The sequence below is a fragment of the Ruditapes philippinarum genome, unplaced genomic scaffold (assembly GCF_026571515.1).
Source record: "Ruditapes philippinarum isolate M1 unplaced genomic scaffold, ASM2657151v2 ctg775_1_1_1_1, whole genome shotgun sequence".
In the NCBI taxonomy this organism is placed as follows: Eukaryota; Metazoa; Mollusca; class Bivalvia; order Venerida; family Veneridae; genus Ruditapes; species Ruditapes philippinarum.
The window spans coordinates 125,175-143,474 of record NW_026864634.1 but is presented as its reverse complement, the minus strand read 5'-3'; the positions used below and the strand labels follow the sequence as shown (position 1 = coordinate 143,474).

At 33.1% G+C, this 18,300-nt stretch overlaps 1 protein-coding gene across 1 annotated transcript; it reads right to left on the bottom strand.

Moving 5' to 3' along the window:
* Window positions 1-6,360: 6,360 nt before the first annotated feature.
* LOC132726335 (uncharacterized) lies at window positions 6,361-16,217 on the bottom strand. Its single transcript, XM_060711647.1, has 3 exons — window positions 16,077-16,217; window positions 10,755-10,884; window positions 6,361-7,213 (listed from the first exon to the last, which is right to left on the bottom strand). The coding sequence occupies exons 2-3, from the start codon at window positions 10,839-10,841 to the stop codon at window positions 6,548-6,550; spliced, it is 753 nt and encodes a 250-aa protein (XP_060567630.1). The 5' UTR covers window positions 10,842-10,884; window positions 16,077-16,217; the 3' UTR covers window positions 6,361-6,547.
* Between the last annotated feature and the right edge of the window lie 2,083 nt (window positions 16,218-18,300).

Sequence of the window (18,300 nt, the reverse complement as noted above, 5' to 3'; positions counted from 1 at the left end):
CACGTGTCTGACCATTTTTCTACTTAGGGAGCCTAATTAAAAAAAATCTTAAAATTTACCCAAATGAGTGCCTGTTTTCAAAGTTTCCCTAAATTTTTAAAAAAGTATATTGGTTGATCTTGTAAAATATGAAATACTTTTACCGTCTAGTTTTGATTATATTACACTTTGAAAATGTCAGGTATCATATTTATTACTAGATTAAGCATAATTTAGCCAATAAATACCTATATAAATTAAAAAATCAAAATTAAACATTTTTTTTTTCCAAAAAGGACATGAGAGATACATAAATAATGTTAAAAGAAAAAAAGAAAGAGAAAAAAAGTTAATCCTTCTGGGGATTGAACCCATGGCCCTCATTTTCAATGTAGTTAACAGTAGTTCTAGCCTATTTGAATACTCTTCAACGCGGAGGTAATGCATTAGGGTGCTAAGGGGGCAGGGGACCTAAAAATGAAAAATTTTGTATTTCAGTGTGACCAGAAACACAATTCCAAATATTTCAAAATCTGTTTCACAGGCAGATAACCAGTTGCACAGCATTATTCAATGATATATGACATACATTGAAGAAAATAATAGTTTGCATGCATTGCTCCTTCAAAAAATGACTGACAGCAATTTATATTTACCCCCACCCAGCCAAAATCACACCTAAAATGTACCAATATAGGCAATCTTCATGAAGGTGCAGCATACTCCAGAATCCGCCCGATTCCTTTAAAAATATCAGTAACACGCAGTGCAAAGCTATGGCATTTTCAGAAATGACAAATAAAGTGTCTGTCATACGTTTAGATTTTTCACAAAATTTATCTGAAATTTCTTACTTGTTTGGCGCCAACTGTCAAAGCTTGATTTTTAACTTTTTCACCTCCATTCGGAGAGTCAGAAATACATACAAAGCTACCAAAACGCTTAGTTTCGGGTAAAAACCCAAAAATATATCTCATTTCCTACACACAAACAAGAAAGAATTACAATGACAGAGAAATATCAGAAGTTATCAGTACCTTCAAAACACCATGTCTGAGTTATTAAAAAATTTGACCGGGGCCATCATTCGAATATGTCCCCTGCCCCCTAATACCTTAAAGCCAAAACCGACTGCAGGATTTAATTGAACAACACCAATCAACACATGACATACAGTTTTCAAAGCAACACTTGCATTCAACCCGTAATTATATGTAATATGAATCATCACATGTCCTTCCAAATGGATCTCTTAACAAATTTGTGGAATACGTGCTATCATTACAATTGTTAAACTGTTGTATTGGCTAGTAAATTAAATAGTTTGAGGGGTAGACAAAAAGCTTTGGCCGTGGATAAAATGGAGGAAGCATTTAGAAAATTACCTGGAAATTACAAAATGGAACAAGCAATTATCATAGTATAGCAAGCAATCCATAAGTCCCCTACCGGTTAGAACCCTAGCAACATTCTGATTTCAATTTTACCAGTGAATAAATAACACAAATGAACTTAAATCTTTTGAGTTCTAAGTTTGTCTATTTCACAGTAATGTGTTAAGTTTCCCTGCCTAGTAAGGAAATTATGTTTATACAACCTTGTCATATTATTACGATGTGGGATTTTAGAGTAAATCCTATAAGAAATGAAGAAGTTGGAGTAAAAAATACCAATTTATCGAAAACAATCTAAGTTCAAGGGGGACATAATTCTGGAAATAGTCTTGCTAGAGTATTTGACCTTCTCAAAAATGTTGAGTGATAATAAGAAACATATATATGAAGTTTGAAGTAGATACATTAGAAAATAAAGAAGTTATTTAAAAAAGACGTTTTTTTTTCATAAAAATTCAAAGTTCAAGGGAGGTAATACTGATAATTTTTGTGCTAGAGTTGTAAACCTTCTCACATATGATGTGGGTAATGGCAAGAAACTTATCAGAGATAGATCCCCAGTTATTGCTAGTCCATTAGCTCATATCATAAACTTATCCCTTATCCAAGGTCAAGTCCCTGATGATCTTAAATCTGCAAGAGTTGTTCCCCTCTATAAAAAAAACGACAAATTGTCTGTTGGTAATTACCGGCCTGTGTCCATTTTAAATGTTGTATCTAAAATCCTTGAAAAGGTGGTTTATGACCAGGTTGAAGCTTATTTTAAGGATAAAGATCTGCTGTATAAATTTCAATCAGGTTTCAGGAGTGGCTTCTCTACCGATACTTGTCTGATTCACCTTACAGACTTTATCAGGTATGAAAATGATAAAGGTAATGTTGTTGGTATGGTGCTGCTGGATTTGCAGAAAGCGTTTGACACAGTCGACCATTCCATTCTTTTAATGAAACTGCAAGCATCAGGTCTTAGTATTGACGTCCTAAATTGGTTCAAATCATATTTATCAGATAGACAGCAGCTTGTAGATGTCTCTGGTACTTATTCTTCCAATTCCAAAATTACATGTGGTGTTCCTCAGGGCTCAATCCTTGGACCCCTTCTCTTTTTAATTTATGTAAATGATATGTCAGCTGTGGTCAAAAATAAATTGCTTTTGTATGCTGATGATTCTGGTATCCTTGTATCTGGTAAAAGTTTATCTGTTGTTGAAAAGGCATTGACAGATGATATGGAATTGGTCAGCCAATGGTTAGTGGACAATAAGTTGTCATTGCATTTGGGTAAAACCGAGTCAATTTTATTTGGGTCCAGGCAAAAACTTAGGTCACAATCTAACCTGCATATAACCTGTGATGGTACATCCATTGAATCAACTTCATCTATCAAGTATCTTGGGATTACTATAGACCAAAATCTGTCATTTTGCGCCATGGCCGAGTCTGTTCTTAAGAAGGCCAACTCTTGGTTAAAATTTCTTTACCGCAAGAAAGAGTTTCTTACTCAGCATACCAAGAAACTTCTGGTTATGTCCCTTATTCAGTGTCACTATGATTACGCATGCTCTGTTTGGTATATTAGCTTGACACAGTCTTTAAAAAATAAGTTACAAACTTGTCAAAACAAAATAATGAGATTTGTACTTGACTTGGACTCTAGAGCCCACATTGACCCATTACACTTTAAGTCCCTTAACTGGTTACCGGTCCACAAAAGAGTTGAACAGATAATGTTGTGTCATGTTTTTAAGATAAAAAATGGCCTATCTCCGGATTACATGTCTGAACACTTTATTTCACAAGATTCCATTCATAATTATAGTACAAGACTTAGTCAAAAGGGTGGATATTGTCTACCTAAGGTCAAAGGCCAGGGTTCTAAATCATTTGCTTTCTCTGGTATTAAATTATGGAATGATTTACCTGTAAAGTTAACGGAGATCAACAGGTTACAAAGTTAAAGTTAAGGTTGCCATCAAAAGTCATCTTATGAACAGTATTTAAATTTTTTTTTTAAAACATGTTTTTACATATTTCGGCTCAGGATTTTAAATTGTCTGCCATTTATCTTATTACAATTTTAGTAATGTGTTTTAAATCCTAGCTGTAAACAGGAGTATCATTAACTCAAGATTTGACTGTGATATACATTTTTATGATTTATAAGTATTTTTAAACATGATTATATTAAGGTTTGCCTCTCTATGTCATGCCGCCAGTACAAAGGACCACAATGGAAATAAGAGCTTTTTTGCCCTTTTTTGTGTTATCCTTGGTTTTGGTGAGCATGTCATAGTTTTACTCGTATGTGATATAGTATTTAATAATGCTCATTATTTTATCCTATGTTATATTGTCAACTATGTTTATGCTTCCTTTGCCAAAATAAATCTATCTATCTATATTTAAAGTTTGAAGTAAACACCTTAAGAAATAAAGAACTTATAGTGAAAAAGCTGAAAAATTTAAATCAGAAACCTTGAAATTCAGGCTATTTGTTGCCATTGCAACCAGAATTTTTAACATAGGAAGAAAAAAAATGTGCATAATTTGCAGACTGCCATCTATCCATATTTTAAGTTTCATTAAAATATTTTCAGTACTTTTTGAGTTATCACTGGATCCAGTTTATGTGTTAAATTTGCCATATTTTCAGACTATTTGTTGCCATAGCAACCAGAATTTTCAACATAGGAAGAAAAGAAAAAAAGTGCATAATCTCCATACAGCCATCTATCCATATATCAAGTTTCATAAAAATATTTTCAGTACTTTTTGCGTTATCGCGGGATCCAGTTTTGTGGACTGACAGAACTGACAGACAGATGTTAAACCGGTAGGGGACAATAAATGAGCACTAAACTTAAGCCTGTTCTGTATTTTGGCCTTGCACTGAAGTTTTTTTTTTCACCTGCAATGATCACAAGAGATTTTTCCATTTTTAACTCCTAAGACCTAGTTTTACATCTGGAATGACCCATGCTTGAACTCATCCCAGCAATTATCTAGACAAGCATCCTGACCAAGTTTGTTGATGATTGAGTAAAAAATGTGACAACTAGAGTGTTAACAAGGTTTTTCTGTATTTGGGCAGTGTGACCTAGTTTTTGACCCCAGGTGACCCATTTTCGAACTTGACCTAGAAGTCATAAAAACAAACTTGAATCAAAACAGTAGCCACTGTGTTAACAAGATTTTTCTATTTTAAGCTCCTGTGACCAAGTTTTTCATCCGAGATGACCCATGTTCGAATTAATCCGAGAAATTACCTAGAGAAGCATCCCGACAAAGTTTGATGATGATTGAGGCAAAAATGTGACTGCTAGAGTGTTAAAGAACAAATGTGGACTGACAACAGACGACAGATATTCAATGATCCTAAAAGCTCACCCTTAACTAGCTCAGCTGAGCTAATAAATCCACAGGAAAATACCCAGGTGCACAACTACACATGCTGATCAACATTCCAGTAAAGTTGCATGACCCTAGGTCAAATACTTTTTGAGCTATAGGGGACACAAGTTGAAAAATGCAAATTTCACTAAGTCAAGGGCAATAACACTACAAATACTGAATAAATCCACAAGAAAATACCCAGATGCACAACTAGACATGCTGTTCAACATTCCTGTAAAGTTTCATGACTCTAGGTAAAATACTTTTTGAGCTTCTTGCGACACAAAAATGAGAATGGACGAAAGGAAAAGGGTAACTCTACATCCCCCCATAGTAGGAGCACAAAAAACAACTGCAGTTTAGATCATTTAGGAAAGGTAGGGGGTAAAAAAGGAGGTTAGAGGTAGTGACCAATCAATGCACCAAACACCAGACAAAAAAAATTGCAAATAAAGGGGCACAACTTCATCATTTAATTGCTGCAAGAATTGAACTTAACTCGAGTTTAACATACAAACTACAAATTATCACTGGAATCCTACTTGACAGTAAATCTGCTTAGAAAGGGACCTAGTTTTATTGTCAGAGGACAGCAACGCTTGACAATTTGAAAGAGTTGTCAGAAAGGTGTTTCAATGAGAATTGTATTGTTATAATACTATAATAAAATTGTTCGAAAAAGGTACTAGGGCTTGTTATTGACATGTTTTATTGAGTAAATCAATGCTTTCAATATTATCATTTTATGAATATAAAATTGTCACAAAAAAGGCACAAACCTTCAAGTTGTAATGAAGATACAAGCTTACACACAAAAACTTAACTAAGAATTTCTAAGCTCAATTATGCAAAAAAGCAAATCAGAGTAATGGTACTTGGACCAATCATATTATTTAATCACAGAGAAAAGCGTATGAAGTTTCAATCCATTCCCTTCCATAGTAAAAGAGATATCATCTTACATGCAAAAACTACAAGAATTTCCAAGTCAAAGACGGGGCATAAATATGCAAAAAAGCAAATTATTGGACTGTGCCAATCATGTTACATATTCACAGAAAAAGAAGCGTGTAAAGTTTCAATCCATTCCCTTCAGTAATTATAGAGATACCAGCTTACATGCAAAAACATAACCAAGAATTTTCGTAAATGGAAAAAGGGGCAAAAATATGCAAAAAAGGAAATCAGAGTTAAAATCAGAAAGAACAAGTGTGTGAAGTTTCAATCCATTTTCTTCAGTAATTATGGAGATACCAGGCTACGCATTAAACCTTAACTATATGGACGCAAATGCCGACAAAAGGGTGGCCGCATTAACTTGAGAATGTGTACAAACAGACAGACCAACAGACAATGCCAAACCATAGTATGTTCAAAGACAGTTGTCTTCATAGGTATAAAAATCATTGTAAAGTACGGGTCTTCAAATATGTATCATGGATAGTTTTGAAGATTAAAATAAATACCATAGATGATTTAGATGAAAAGTAAAACATTATCAAAGTGTTGCCTTGACATAAGAATTAGTTTACCAATAGCTTGGCTAAAAAAATAATATTTAATTCTATACGGACACTAAAATCAAACACATAAAAATGTCTGAAAATGTTTAATATAATAATATGTATAAATGAAAAATCAAATGAGCACAGAAAATGTTTCTGTCATCGAAAAATGTTTCTATCACCTACATTCAGCATAACATTCTCTTTGAATTAAAATGTAACAATTTTATTGATCTCTTTCTCTATATATACAATGACTCACCAACCAGCCATTTATCACTGTTTAAAGCCTAGAATATGATTGAACTGTTCTGGTATTTTAAAGTCACTAGCATAAATAAGACATTCTCTTCCTTTTACAATTGCATTACTTGAAGTTTTACCTCGTTTTGCACCAGGTGATAAACCTATAACTTCACTAAGATTAAACTCCACCCTCTCTGTTTTAAAAACGCCAGACTTTAAAATTCCTATAAAGTCTATATGATTGGGACTTTGATAAATTCTCTGTACAGGCAGCCGTGCATATCGTATCCCATAAAATAACCAAAAAATCAGAAAACAAAGCACTGATCCAGAAAACTTTAACCCGAGTGTTGAAACAGTCATGTTAGTACCAGTAATGACTGTCTGCTCCTCAAATGTCCAGTTATCTGTAAACAGCAAACATAAATATGCCATAAAACTTCCATACAGCAAGATAAATGCGCCAAGACAAAAAAACGCTATAACATGGGTATTTGCTAGAGTCGCCTCATATATCAGTTCAAAGTCTCTTGGTACTTTGTCCTCATCATATTTTGGTATGAAAGATGATAATGAATGCTTCATTAATGTTCTCTTATGTTGGATCACAGGTTTCTGTTGCTGATGCTTGGAAAGTATTTTTTCCACAGGTATATGTCCAGTTGTGAGGCATCGGGATATCACTTTATAATGTATCTGAAAATAATACAAAACAAACAATATCTGTGCTCAATAGTGTTGCATATGAAGAGAAACGCAAAGGCAGTGCAATATAAACCCAAATGTTATTTGTTCAAGTTATCAAAAATAATCTATCAATAAGAGTAGAGACCCAATCAAGAAACTTGTCTGAAAAAAGTTTTACCTTAATCATACTTATAATAACATATGACCTCCATGGCAGAGGCATTTTTCATCTAAATGTATAATTCAAATGTTTTTATCAAGGTCTACTAAGCAATGCTAAATGCCAAATATTGATGCATAATATAGATGCATAGTATTATTCACAAAATGATGTGTTTTCCTATACCTTAGTCTACATAAGGCCAGTGACTCCTGTGAAAGGGCCAATTTTGACCTGAGGGTCATGATTCATATAACTTTAGTACAAATCAAGTTTGTTTTGGGTTTTACTTCACATCGACACAGTATAGGTCATATCGCAACGTTCCAGCTTTACTAGTGGAGGAAGACCTCAGGTGCCCTTCCGTGCATTATTTCAGGCATGAACGGGCACCTGAGTAGAACCACCGACTTTCTGTTAGCTAGCTAATTAGCTTCCTCACATGAAAAAATCCAAAGTCCCTGTCAGGATTCGAACCCACAGCGGTGAGGGGCAAGTGATTTAAAGTCAACAATCTTATTATAAACCACTTGGCCACGGACACCCCCTAGAAATCAAGTGACCACTTTGGGCCAATATTGACCTCAGGGAGATGATTAATATCAGTCTTGCAGCGGTTCACAAAGTTAAACTACATACTAAATATCTTAGTTTCACTAAATAAGACTGAAATGTGTTTTTGCATACAAGACTAGGGGCTTGGCCAATAATGACCCAAGGGTCATGATTAATACCAGTTATTTTGTAGTCCACACAGCAATGTTACATGCCGCCAAATATCTAAGCTCTGCACATAATAGTTTCACACAATAAGTCTCAGATGTGTTTTTCCTATACATATATAAGTTAATTTAAATCAAGAGACCCTAGAACAGGGCCAATATCGAACCAAGGGGTATGATTGACATATCAGTTCTGTAAAGCTCAATATTATAAGGCAATGATGCTACATGCTAAATATCTAAGCTCAAGATATTGCAGTTTCACACAATGGAATTTAAATGTGTTTTCCTATACATGTAAGTCTATGCTAATTGAAGTAATCCCCAGGACAGGGCCAATAAATTTTTTTCTCATAAGTCCAAGTCTGTGTTTTACACATTTTCACATTATGGTTAACATTTTCTGCCAAGTAGTTTCAATTTTCTTCCACCGGTTCAAAAGATACAGACCAGACACATAAACTGCTAACAGAAGCACAGACAGACAACCAGGTGCATAACATTATAGGCCAATTTTCTGGATCCCGCCAGGATACAGACCTGGAGTAATCATTAATCACAATGATCAAGTTTTTAATAGATTGCATTATTACACAGTAAGTTAATTGTAACAAGAGCCATGTCAACATGGCCATCCCCCGCCGAATGTGTTTGCTAATTGGAAGAATGTATATGTAGTAGAGCAGAATAACTCCATTTTAAGAGGTCTTTTGGTAATGAAAACTGATGGCTATAGTGATTACAGATTTGAAACCTATGTGAATACTGATGGCTGAAAATAACAAAGGGCAATAACTGAAAAATAATGCAGAGTAGGTTATCATTCTTGTGTGCTGCATTCCTCCTCAGTAAAATCTATCCACCTATGAAGTTTCAAGTTGATACCTCAAATACTTTTTGAAAAATTGAATTGAAAAATTAAGTATGAAAAATAACAAAGGGCAATAACTCAAAAATTATAAAAGGTACAGTTATCATTCTTGTGCAGTGCACACCTCCTGAGTGAGATCTATGCACCTATGAAGTTTCATTTTGATATCTCAAAGGCTTTTTGATTTATGCTCTGGACAAAAATTAATTTTGAAAAATAACAAAGGGCAATAACTCAAAAATAATGCAGGGTAGAGTTATCATTCTTAAGCACTGCACTCCTCCTCAATGAGATCCATCCACCTTTGAAGTTTCAAGTTGATACCTCAAATACTTTTTGAGATAAGCTCTGGACAAAATAGCATGAAAAAAAACAAAGGGCAATAACTCAAAAATTGTATAGGAAAGAGTTATCATTCTTGCGCACAACATTCCTCCTCAATAAGATCTATCCACCTATGACATTTCATGTTGATATCTCAAACACTTTTTGAGTTATGTTCCACTCAGGTGAAAAATTAGGTATAAAAAATAACAAAGGGCAATAACTCAAAAATTATGAAAGGTAGAGTTATCATTCTTGTGCACTGCACACCTCCTGAGTGAGATCTATGCACCTGTGACCTATGAAGTTTCATGTTAATATCTCATAGGCTTTTTGAGTTATGCTCTGGACAAAAATCAATTTTGAAAAATAACAAAGGGCAATAACTCAAAAATCATGCAAGGTAGAGTTATCATTCTTGTGCACTGCACTCCTCCTCAATGAGGTCTATCCACCTATGAAGTTTCAAGTTGATAACTCAAATACTTTTAGAGATATGCTCCGGACAAAAATGTCGGACGGACGGACAGACGGAAGGTCGGACGGAGACTATTTCTATATCCTCCGCCGAAAATATTCGGCGGGGGATAATTAATCAATTACAGCTTTAATTCAGTCAGTATAAATTATGATTACAATTTGACTGACATTGATTACTATAGATTTAACAGGAAACTATTTAAATTCAAAGGATGCCTTTATTTCACATGATACAGTTTAAATTTTGTTTTATATTTATAAATTGAATGTAATCAATTATCTATCAATTACTCTCTTAAAGTTATTGTAATTTAACTGATAACAGAGCAAGTCTAAATTAATCAAACCCAAAAATTTTCCCAAAAAACCTAAAAGTAATTGAAAATTAAAATTAATTCGGAATAAAAGGAAATTTCATCTTAAAGGGTTTAAGGCCCTTTAAATTTGGTAAAAAGGTAAATTTTTTCTTTTTTCCCAGGTAGTAAAGGATTTTTTTTCCCAAAGGTCAAAGAAGTCAAGTCCTAAATAAAAATCTACATGTGTAATAGTAAAACTGGAAAACCCCTCTTTAATGTAAAAATTTTAAATAAAGTTAGAAAGATATTTAATTGGCTAAAAAATTTTTTTTTAATTTCCCTTTTAAGTTTTTTAAACTTTCGGGGGGGTTTTAAAAAATTTTTAATTAAAAAATTTTTTACCCCAATAAAAGTCATAAAATGAAAATATGTTGAAAAATTTAAAAACTGTTCAAAAGCAAAAAGCCATTTTTTGGGACCATTTGGATTTGTGTACAATATTTATTGAACTTGGATGATATTATAGTTTATTTTATATTTATATTCAATACTTGACTTGTTGCAGTGATTCTGATAGACATATTACAACATTATAATTACATATATTACATATTACAATTATTATAAAGCAGCCAAGTGAAAAAAAAAACAACAACAATAATTCTGAATTTAATCTATCAAACAGTATCTACTATACCTTTGCTATTTGATTGGTTGACAGTAGCTTCACAGAAAAAGCCCCACTGCTCCAACAGGAGTGTACAAAACCTCTTAAAGTGTACATTATCACAGGTTGACCAGACAGCTCTATTCACACATGTTTACATCTGAAATCACAAAATAACCAGTACTGTACACTTTCACAAAAAATTTACCTTAAAAAATGTACATGTAGCAGTATTTGCAGACAGAAAATAACTCCTTTATTAATTTCATATTTAATTTTAATAAAAGCAAACCAAAAGGGCTTTTCCAAACTTTGTTTAAAAAAGGTCTGAAAATTTTATGGGGAAAAGGCTTTGGGTTTCATTTTGGGGTTGAAATCATAAAAAAAAAGGTAATTAAAAAAACATGCTTTTTAAAGGGGGGGGGGGGGGGGGGGAAGAGGGGGGGTTTAGGGGGGAAAGGGAAAATTTAATTCTGTCAAAATAAATTAGCCCAAAAATCCCTCCAATTTGTTGAAAAAGGGTTATTAAAAATTTTTGGGTTTAATTCTTCAAAAATTAAAGAAAGATTTAAGATAACCTCCAGTCCCCTGAAAAACCATTATCCAAACCCAATTTTCTTTGGGGAAACAAAAAATTTTTGGGTAAAAAACAAATGTTCAACATCTTCATTGTTAGAAATTTAGGTTGTAGGATGATGATTAGTTTATAGTACAATTATCATTATGGTCTGGTGATACAGTACAATTATCATTAATGGCGTCTAGTGATACAGTACAATATTATCATTAATAGTCTTGGTGGATAACAGTAACAATTATCAATTATATGGTCTGGTGATAAAGTAACAATTATCATTATTGGTCTAGTGATACAGTACAATTATCATTATGGTCTAGTGATACAGTACAATTATCATTATGGCTTTGTGATACAGTACAATTATCATTATAGTCTGGTGAATACACGTACAATTATCATTATATGGTCGTAGTGATACAGTACAATTAATCATTATGGTCTAAGTGATACAGTACAATTATCATTATGGTCTGGTGATACAGTACAATTATCATTATGGTCTGGTGATACAGTATACAATTATCATTATAGTCTAGTGATACAGTACAATTTATCATTATGGTCTAGTGATACAGTAAACAATTTATCATTATGGTCTAGTGATACAGTACAATTATTCATTATCAAATTATGGCTATCTAGTGAAATACAGTACAATTATCATTATGGTCTACGTGATACAGTACAATTATCATTATAAGTATGGTGATACAGTACAAATGATCATTAAGGTCTAGTGATAGCAGTACAATTATCATTATGGTCTAGTGATACAGTACAATTATCATTATGGTCTATGATACAGTACAATTGGGTCTAGTGATACAGTTATCATTATGGTCTTAGTGATACAGTAACCAATTATCCATTATGGTGCTAAAGTGATACAGTAACAATTAAATTCATTAGGGTCTAGTGATACAGTACAATTATCATTATGGTCTGGTGATATACAGTAACAATTATCATTATGGTCTGGTGATACAGTACAATTATCATTAATGGTCTAGTGATAACATGTACAATTAGCATTATGGTCTAGTGATACAGTACAATTAGCATTATGATGGTCTTAGTGATACGTGAGTACAAGTAGCAATAGCATTATGGTCTGGTGATACAGTAAGCAATTTAATCATTATGGTCTGGTGATACAGTACAATTAGCATTATGGTCTAGTGATACAGTACAAATTATCATTATGGTCTGGTGATACAGTACAATTATCATTATGGTTCTGGTGATACAGTAACATGAATCATTATAGTCTGGTGATACAGTTACAATTAGCATTATGGTCCTAGTGATACAGTACAATTATCATTATAGTCTGGTGATACAGTACAATTATCATTATGGTCTAGGTGATACAGTACAATGATCACTTAGGTTTCTGGTGATACAGTAAAATTTCAATTAGTGATTAGCATTTGTCATTATGGTCTGGTGATACAGTACAATGATCATTATAGTCTAGTGATACAGTACAATTATCATTATGGTCTAGTGATACAGTACAATTATCATTATGGTCTAGTGATACAGTACAATTATCATTATGGTCTGGTGATACAGTACAATTATCATTATAGTCTGGTGATACAGTACAATTATCATTATGGTCTAGTGATACAGTACAATTATCATTATGGTCTGGTGATACAGTACAATTATCATTATGGTCTGGTGATACAGTACAATTATCATTATGGTCTGGTGATACAGTACAATTATCATTATGGTCTAGTGATACAGTACAATTATCATTATGGTCTGGTGATACAGTACAATTATCATTATAGTCTGGTGATACAGTACAATTATCATTATGGTCTAGTGATACAGTACAATTATCATTATGGTCTGGTGATACAGTACAATTATCATTATGGTCTAGTTGAAAGAAAAAAGGTTTCCCGGGGCCCGTTTTATCTATAAACATGACAAAAATCCCTAAGAAACCCCAAGGGGGAAAGCCCACAAAAATCGTCCCGGAAATTTCTGCACACTCGTATTCATTATGAACTGCCAGGGAATTTAAAGGGTGAAGCTCCCCTTGATAAAAATATATTTTAATTCTTGTTTAAGGGCCAAGGAGGAAAAAAAAATTTTTATTACGAACATTAAATATTGTTTTAAAAATTTTTTGAAAGGTAAAATTTTTGGGAAACTTTTGGCCTCATTTTTCCCAAAATTTTTTGCCCAAGTGTTTTACGAGACTGCCCTTTCATTTGAAGCTGTGTTCCCAAAAATTTTATAAATTACATTTTTTAAAAGATTTTAAAAAGGGGTAAATTTTGGCTGATTAAAAGTATTCAAAAAAATTTATTTTTAAAGTTTTAAAAAATAATGAAAATAAATAACAAGAGCAATCAGTGATCACATGTGTCGCCTAATGATGGCCAATTTCATGTCGAGACAAATTTTGTGGCAGACGGACAGACAGTGCACAACTAGACTTGGTACTGATCATTCCTGTAAAGTTTGGATAAAATTGCACCAGTAGTTTATGAGGAGTAGTCCGGACAAGCTTTTGCGTATCTGGCAACACACAGAAAAAAACACCTTTTTATCAAAGGGCCATAACTCGGCCAAAAATCATTCAACCGGAAAACCCGTGCAATATGTGCAAGGACTTGAGCTACAGATCAATCCTGTAAAGTTTCATTGAAATTGCATTAAATTAGTGGTATAAGAGAAGTAGTCCGGGCAAACTTTAAAATTAAAAATTATTAAAGGGCCATAACTCTGACAAAAATCATTGAACCGGAAAATGCTGACAATATGCACAACTATACTTGGTACTGATCATTTCTGTAAAGTTTGGATGAAATTGCACCAGTAGTTTAAGAGGAGTAGTCTGGACAAGTTTTGTGACGGACAGACAGACGACGGAGAAGTAATCCCTGTATGTCGCCACTACGGACACAAAAACATTATCTTAAATAAAAATATTGAAATCATGTCAACAAAGATGTTCTAAATATAGTACACAACTCTATTCTAATCCGTCTCGCAATGACGTCATACAAGGTCTCGCGTGGCACCTAAATGTCATGGCCGACTGTAGTCAGCATAATTGATGTTTTACAGTTAAATTGGCAATTTTAATGACAAGTATTAATATTTTGATACTTTTTTAATTGGTATAGAACAATGTTAAAATCATTGTTTTAACATAAAATGCACAAGAATTGATCGGGTCAAGTGTATTTGCAAGTGAAAAATAAGGTTAAATCAACTTATGTTATTCTGGTTAAGTTTTGTAACAAGTCTAATCCAAAACTTTAATGCTGCATCAGATAAAAAACAGAAATGTTAAATAGCGGCTTATAAAGTTTTGGAAGCCAGAACTTGGTCTAGTGATAGAGTACAATTATCATTATGGTCCAGTGATAAATCAATCAACTCCATTCATTTGTTTAAAGAGCTAGTAAATTAAAGTGTTCAAAGATACAAAGTATGTATGTTCTGGTATGTCATAAAATATTGACAGGAGGTAGAGATCAAAAAAAATTTCAGACTCGGAGCCACTCATCCTTCAGGATGAACAGCTTCAATTTGTTCAAATGCCTTCAATATATATTTTTTTCTAGAATTACTTTTTACACTATCCCAACACTGTACTGGATCTGTATCCAATTAACAATTCAAAGCACAAACGCAAAATATCAAAATTGGAGCAGAACACCCAGGGTATGGAACATACATACAGAATCTACCATCAAAAAGGCCAACAACTCTCTATCATTCCTCAGAAGAAACATCACAAGCTGCCCACAAGACATCAAGGCCCAGGCCTACAAGACCCTTGTTAGACCAATCCTGGAGTACGCAGGCACAGTCTGGGACCCACACACAGCCAACAACATCAACCAGCTTGAAGCTGTCCAAAAGGCGAGCTGCCCGAAATTTGTAAAAGGCGACTACAAAACTACCAGCAGCACCACTGCAATGATGACAGACCTAGGCTGGCCAACTCTACAGCATCGCCGCTCCAATGCCAAGCTAGTGATGGTCTACAGGATCACGCACAACCTCATAGCCATCCCAGCTGCACAGTACTTCCACCCCCTGACACTTGGTGGCGATGGCTATGGACACAGATTCCATGTCCCATTCTGCAGAACAGACACCATGAAGTTCTCCTTTGTACCTTCGGCCATCCGCCTGAGGAACCAGCTTCCAGAGCACCTAGCCACAGCAGTCAACCTTGAGGCCTTCAAGGGAGGACTAGTCATGGGGCCCTATTATGCCGGAGTTGATTTTATTTTTAACATGTTCTTCTTTTAAATCTGCACTTATTCGCCGCACAACACTTTGTACATACACCCTGTACGTCAATGCTCCAGAGTGTGTTATGTACAGTATTGGAAGAAGAAGAAGAAGAGGGTGAAAACGTCAGATGAGGAACTGTATGAAGACTAAAAATTATTGTAAAAATTATCTTAAAATTCTTAATATCTATCACTATCAGTCTATGGTCGAGGGAAATAGATGTCCAGGTTTTCTTTGTCATACTCAGTCAAATATTCATGCTTTAAAAATGTATTATTTGCGAGCTGAAAGTCTAGTATTATGTAATGAAATCATTGATATCCGAAAAACCATACTATCCGAAACACAATAACTTTGTAAAACTATTTGACCTTCATAAACTTAAACTATCGCAGTTAAGTACATGAACACTGAAATTTTACGTAACAGAATCAAAATATCATAAAATACCGCGAAATATCATGCAAAAAATCATGACGAAAATAAATACAAACATTATTTCTCCTGTACTGAAATGCATGTCTGAAAAAAATCAACCTAAACAAATTTAGCAAACCCAAATTTTATTATCTCTGCAAAAGAGTTACTTGTACTGTAGACATGCAGTTTCAGTTTAAAGTTTACAAAATTATACTTTACGTCAAGCAAAGTATTCCGAATTGTGTTTATTTATGGTATATAGGGGGTTTATTTGGATATTATCATTAATATTGGTTATTTGATTGAATTTCAAGTTCCTGTGCGATTTCGAGACATTTCGGCCCCAAGACGTATCGGCCCCAAACTACCCAAGACGTTTCGGCCCCGGACGTTTCGGCCCTTTACCAAATCGGCCCCATAATATGTACTGTATTTTAAACCGATATATTAATAGCATTTCAATGATTAATAAATGAATCAATTAAAATATATATTTTATCATTTTGTATAAATCTAGATTATAATAGTAGTAGGGGAAAAGTAATCAATACAAACAGAACAGAACATAAACTTTATTTGAAAAAATATAATACACAAACAAACAATTATTTACAACATATATAGATAATATTTTATTAATACAAACAGAACAGAACATAAACTTTATTTGAAAAAATATAAAACAAAAACAAACAATTATTTACAACATATATAGATAATATTTTATTAATACAAACAGAACAGAACATAAACTTTATTTGAAAAAATATAAAACACAAACAAACAATTATTTACAACATATATAGATAATATTTTATTTGAAAGATTAAGAAGCAAGACACAAAACAACACATGAGACAGACATTTAATTATCATCAACAACTATTTAACAGGGACGATTTTGATGGATACGAAAATACAAGTACAGAACAGTTAAACAATTTTACTTGAAACGATTATCAGGTAAGGAGAGTTACTTCATGCACGTGAAAATCGAAACATTCGGTCATGTAATTTTACAATGAAAATAAATTATAAGCCATAATGTCTATAATTCTTTTGTCACTGTCAACATCGTTTGATTAAACTAATTAATAAATAAATATGATTTATACTTTACTCTTCGTTGTCATTGTATATTTTTTATTTAGAAATTATTGATTCCTATAACAGCACGTGTTACAATTATTTCAGTTTTTTTTTTCTGAATCATTACACTGATTTTTCTTTTGAATTGGTGTATAATCTGGTTAATCAATTAGCATAAAGCTATAAACAGTTAATTAGTTACACCTTGAAAAAAATTACGTATAGTTTAATTACGATCAAAAGATAATGTTATCTAAGTAATAATTGTAATTAACTTTCTTAATCCAGAAGTTTTAGTGGTTTGTTTTATAAATTAAGTAACCTGCCTTTATTGTTTGTTACACCTTTTAAAACATTAACGTACATCTAAATGGTTCAAGAGATCAAAAGATAATAAATAATCATTTAAAGAATTAAAGTGTCATAATTGTTTAATTGTTATTAAATAAATTGTTGTTAATCAATCAAGCAATATACTATAGTGGGGCCGAAACGTCTCACGGAAAAGGGCCGAAACGTCCAGGGGCCGATTTTTCGACTGGGGCCGATTTGGTTTGGGGCCGAAACGTCCTGTTTCCTCCTGTGCTTGGAGTAACTCCGATATCTTTGCAAATAAAAAAGTAGAAATATTAACTAGACCTACTGGTGATTTGCGGGTGATTTGTTATATTTTATATTTAAAAAAATACTGACAAATAGGGATAAATAAGAATCAAGGGCTAAAGAAAGTCCAAAACGGCAAAATTGAAAATTAAACTTCATTACGGACAAATCATTTTACTAAAACCACTAAATTATTGAGGAATGTTTTTTTCTCTATGATATGATTATTTGTCAAGAATTAAAACTATAGCCAAAGAAGTGTTTAAATGCCTGTATGGAAAATCACCACCATATATAAATGATTTCATTCAATTTAAAAATTCCAATTATTCTTTTAGGTATCAAAAAAGTGTAAATGTTCCAAGGGTCAAAACAGTAGCATACGGTAAGAATTCTTTTAGGTTTGAAGGTGCCCAGATATATGGAACAGTCACAGACACTTGGGGTTTGGAGCTCAAAACGCTTTTAAAATCCAAATAAAATGCATATTTGTCAATCCCAGCATATGTACTGATCATATATATCAAAAAAACTTAATATAAGCCGTTTTGAAAAAAATCATATTTTAACATCTATAATCTATAATAATACACACAAGTGTATTAT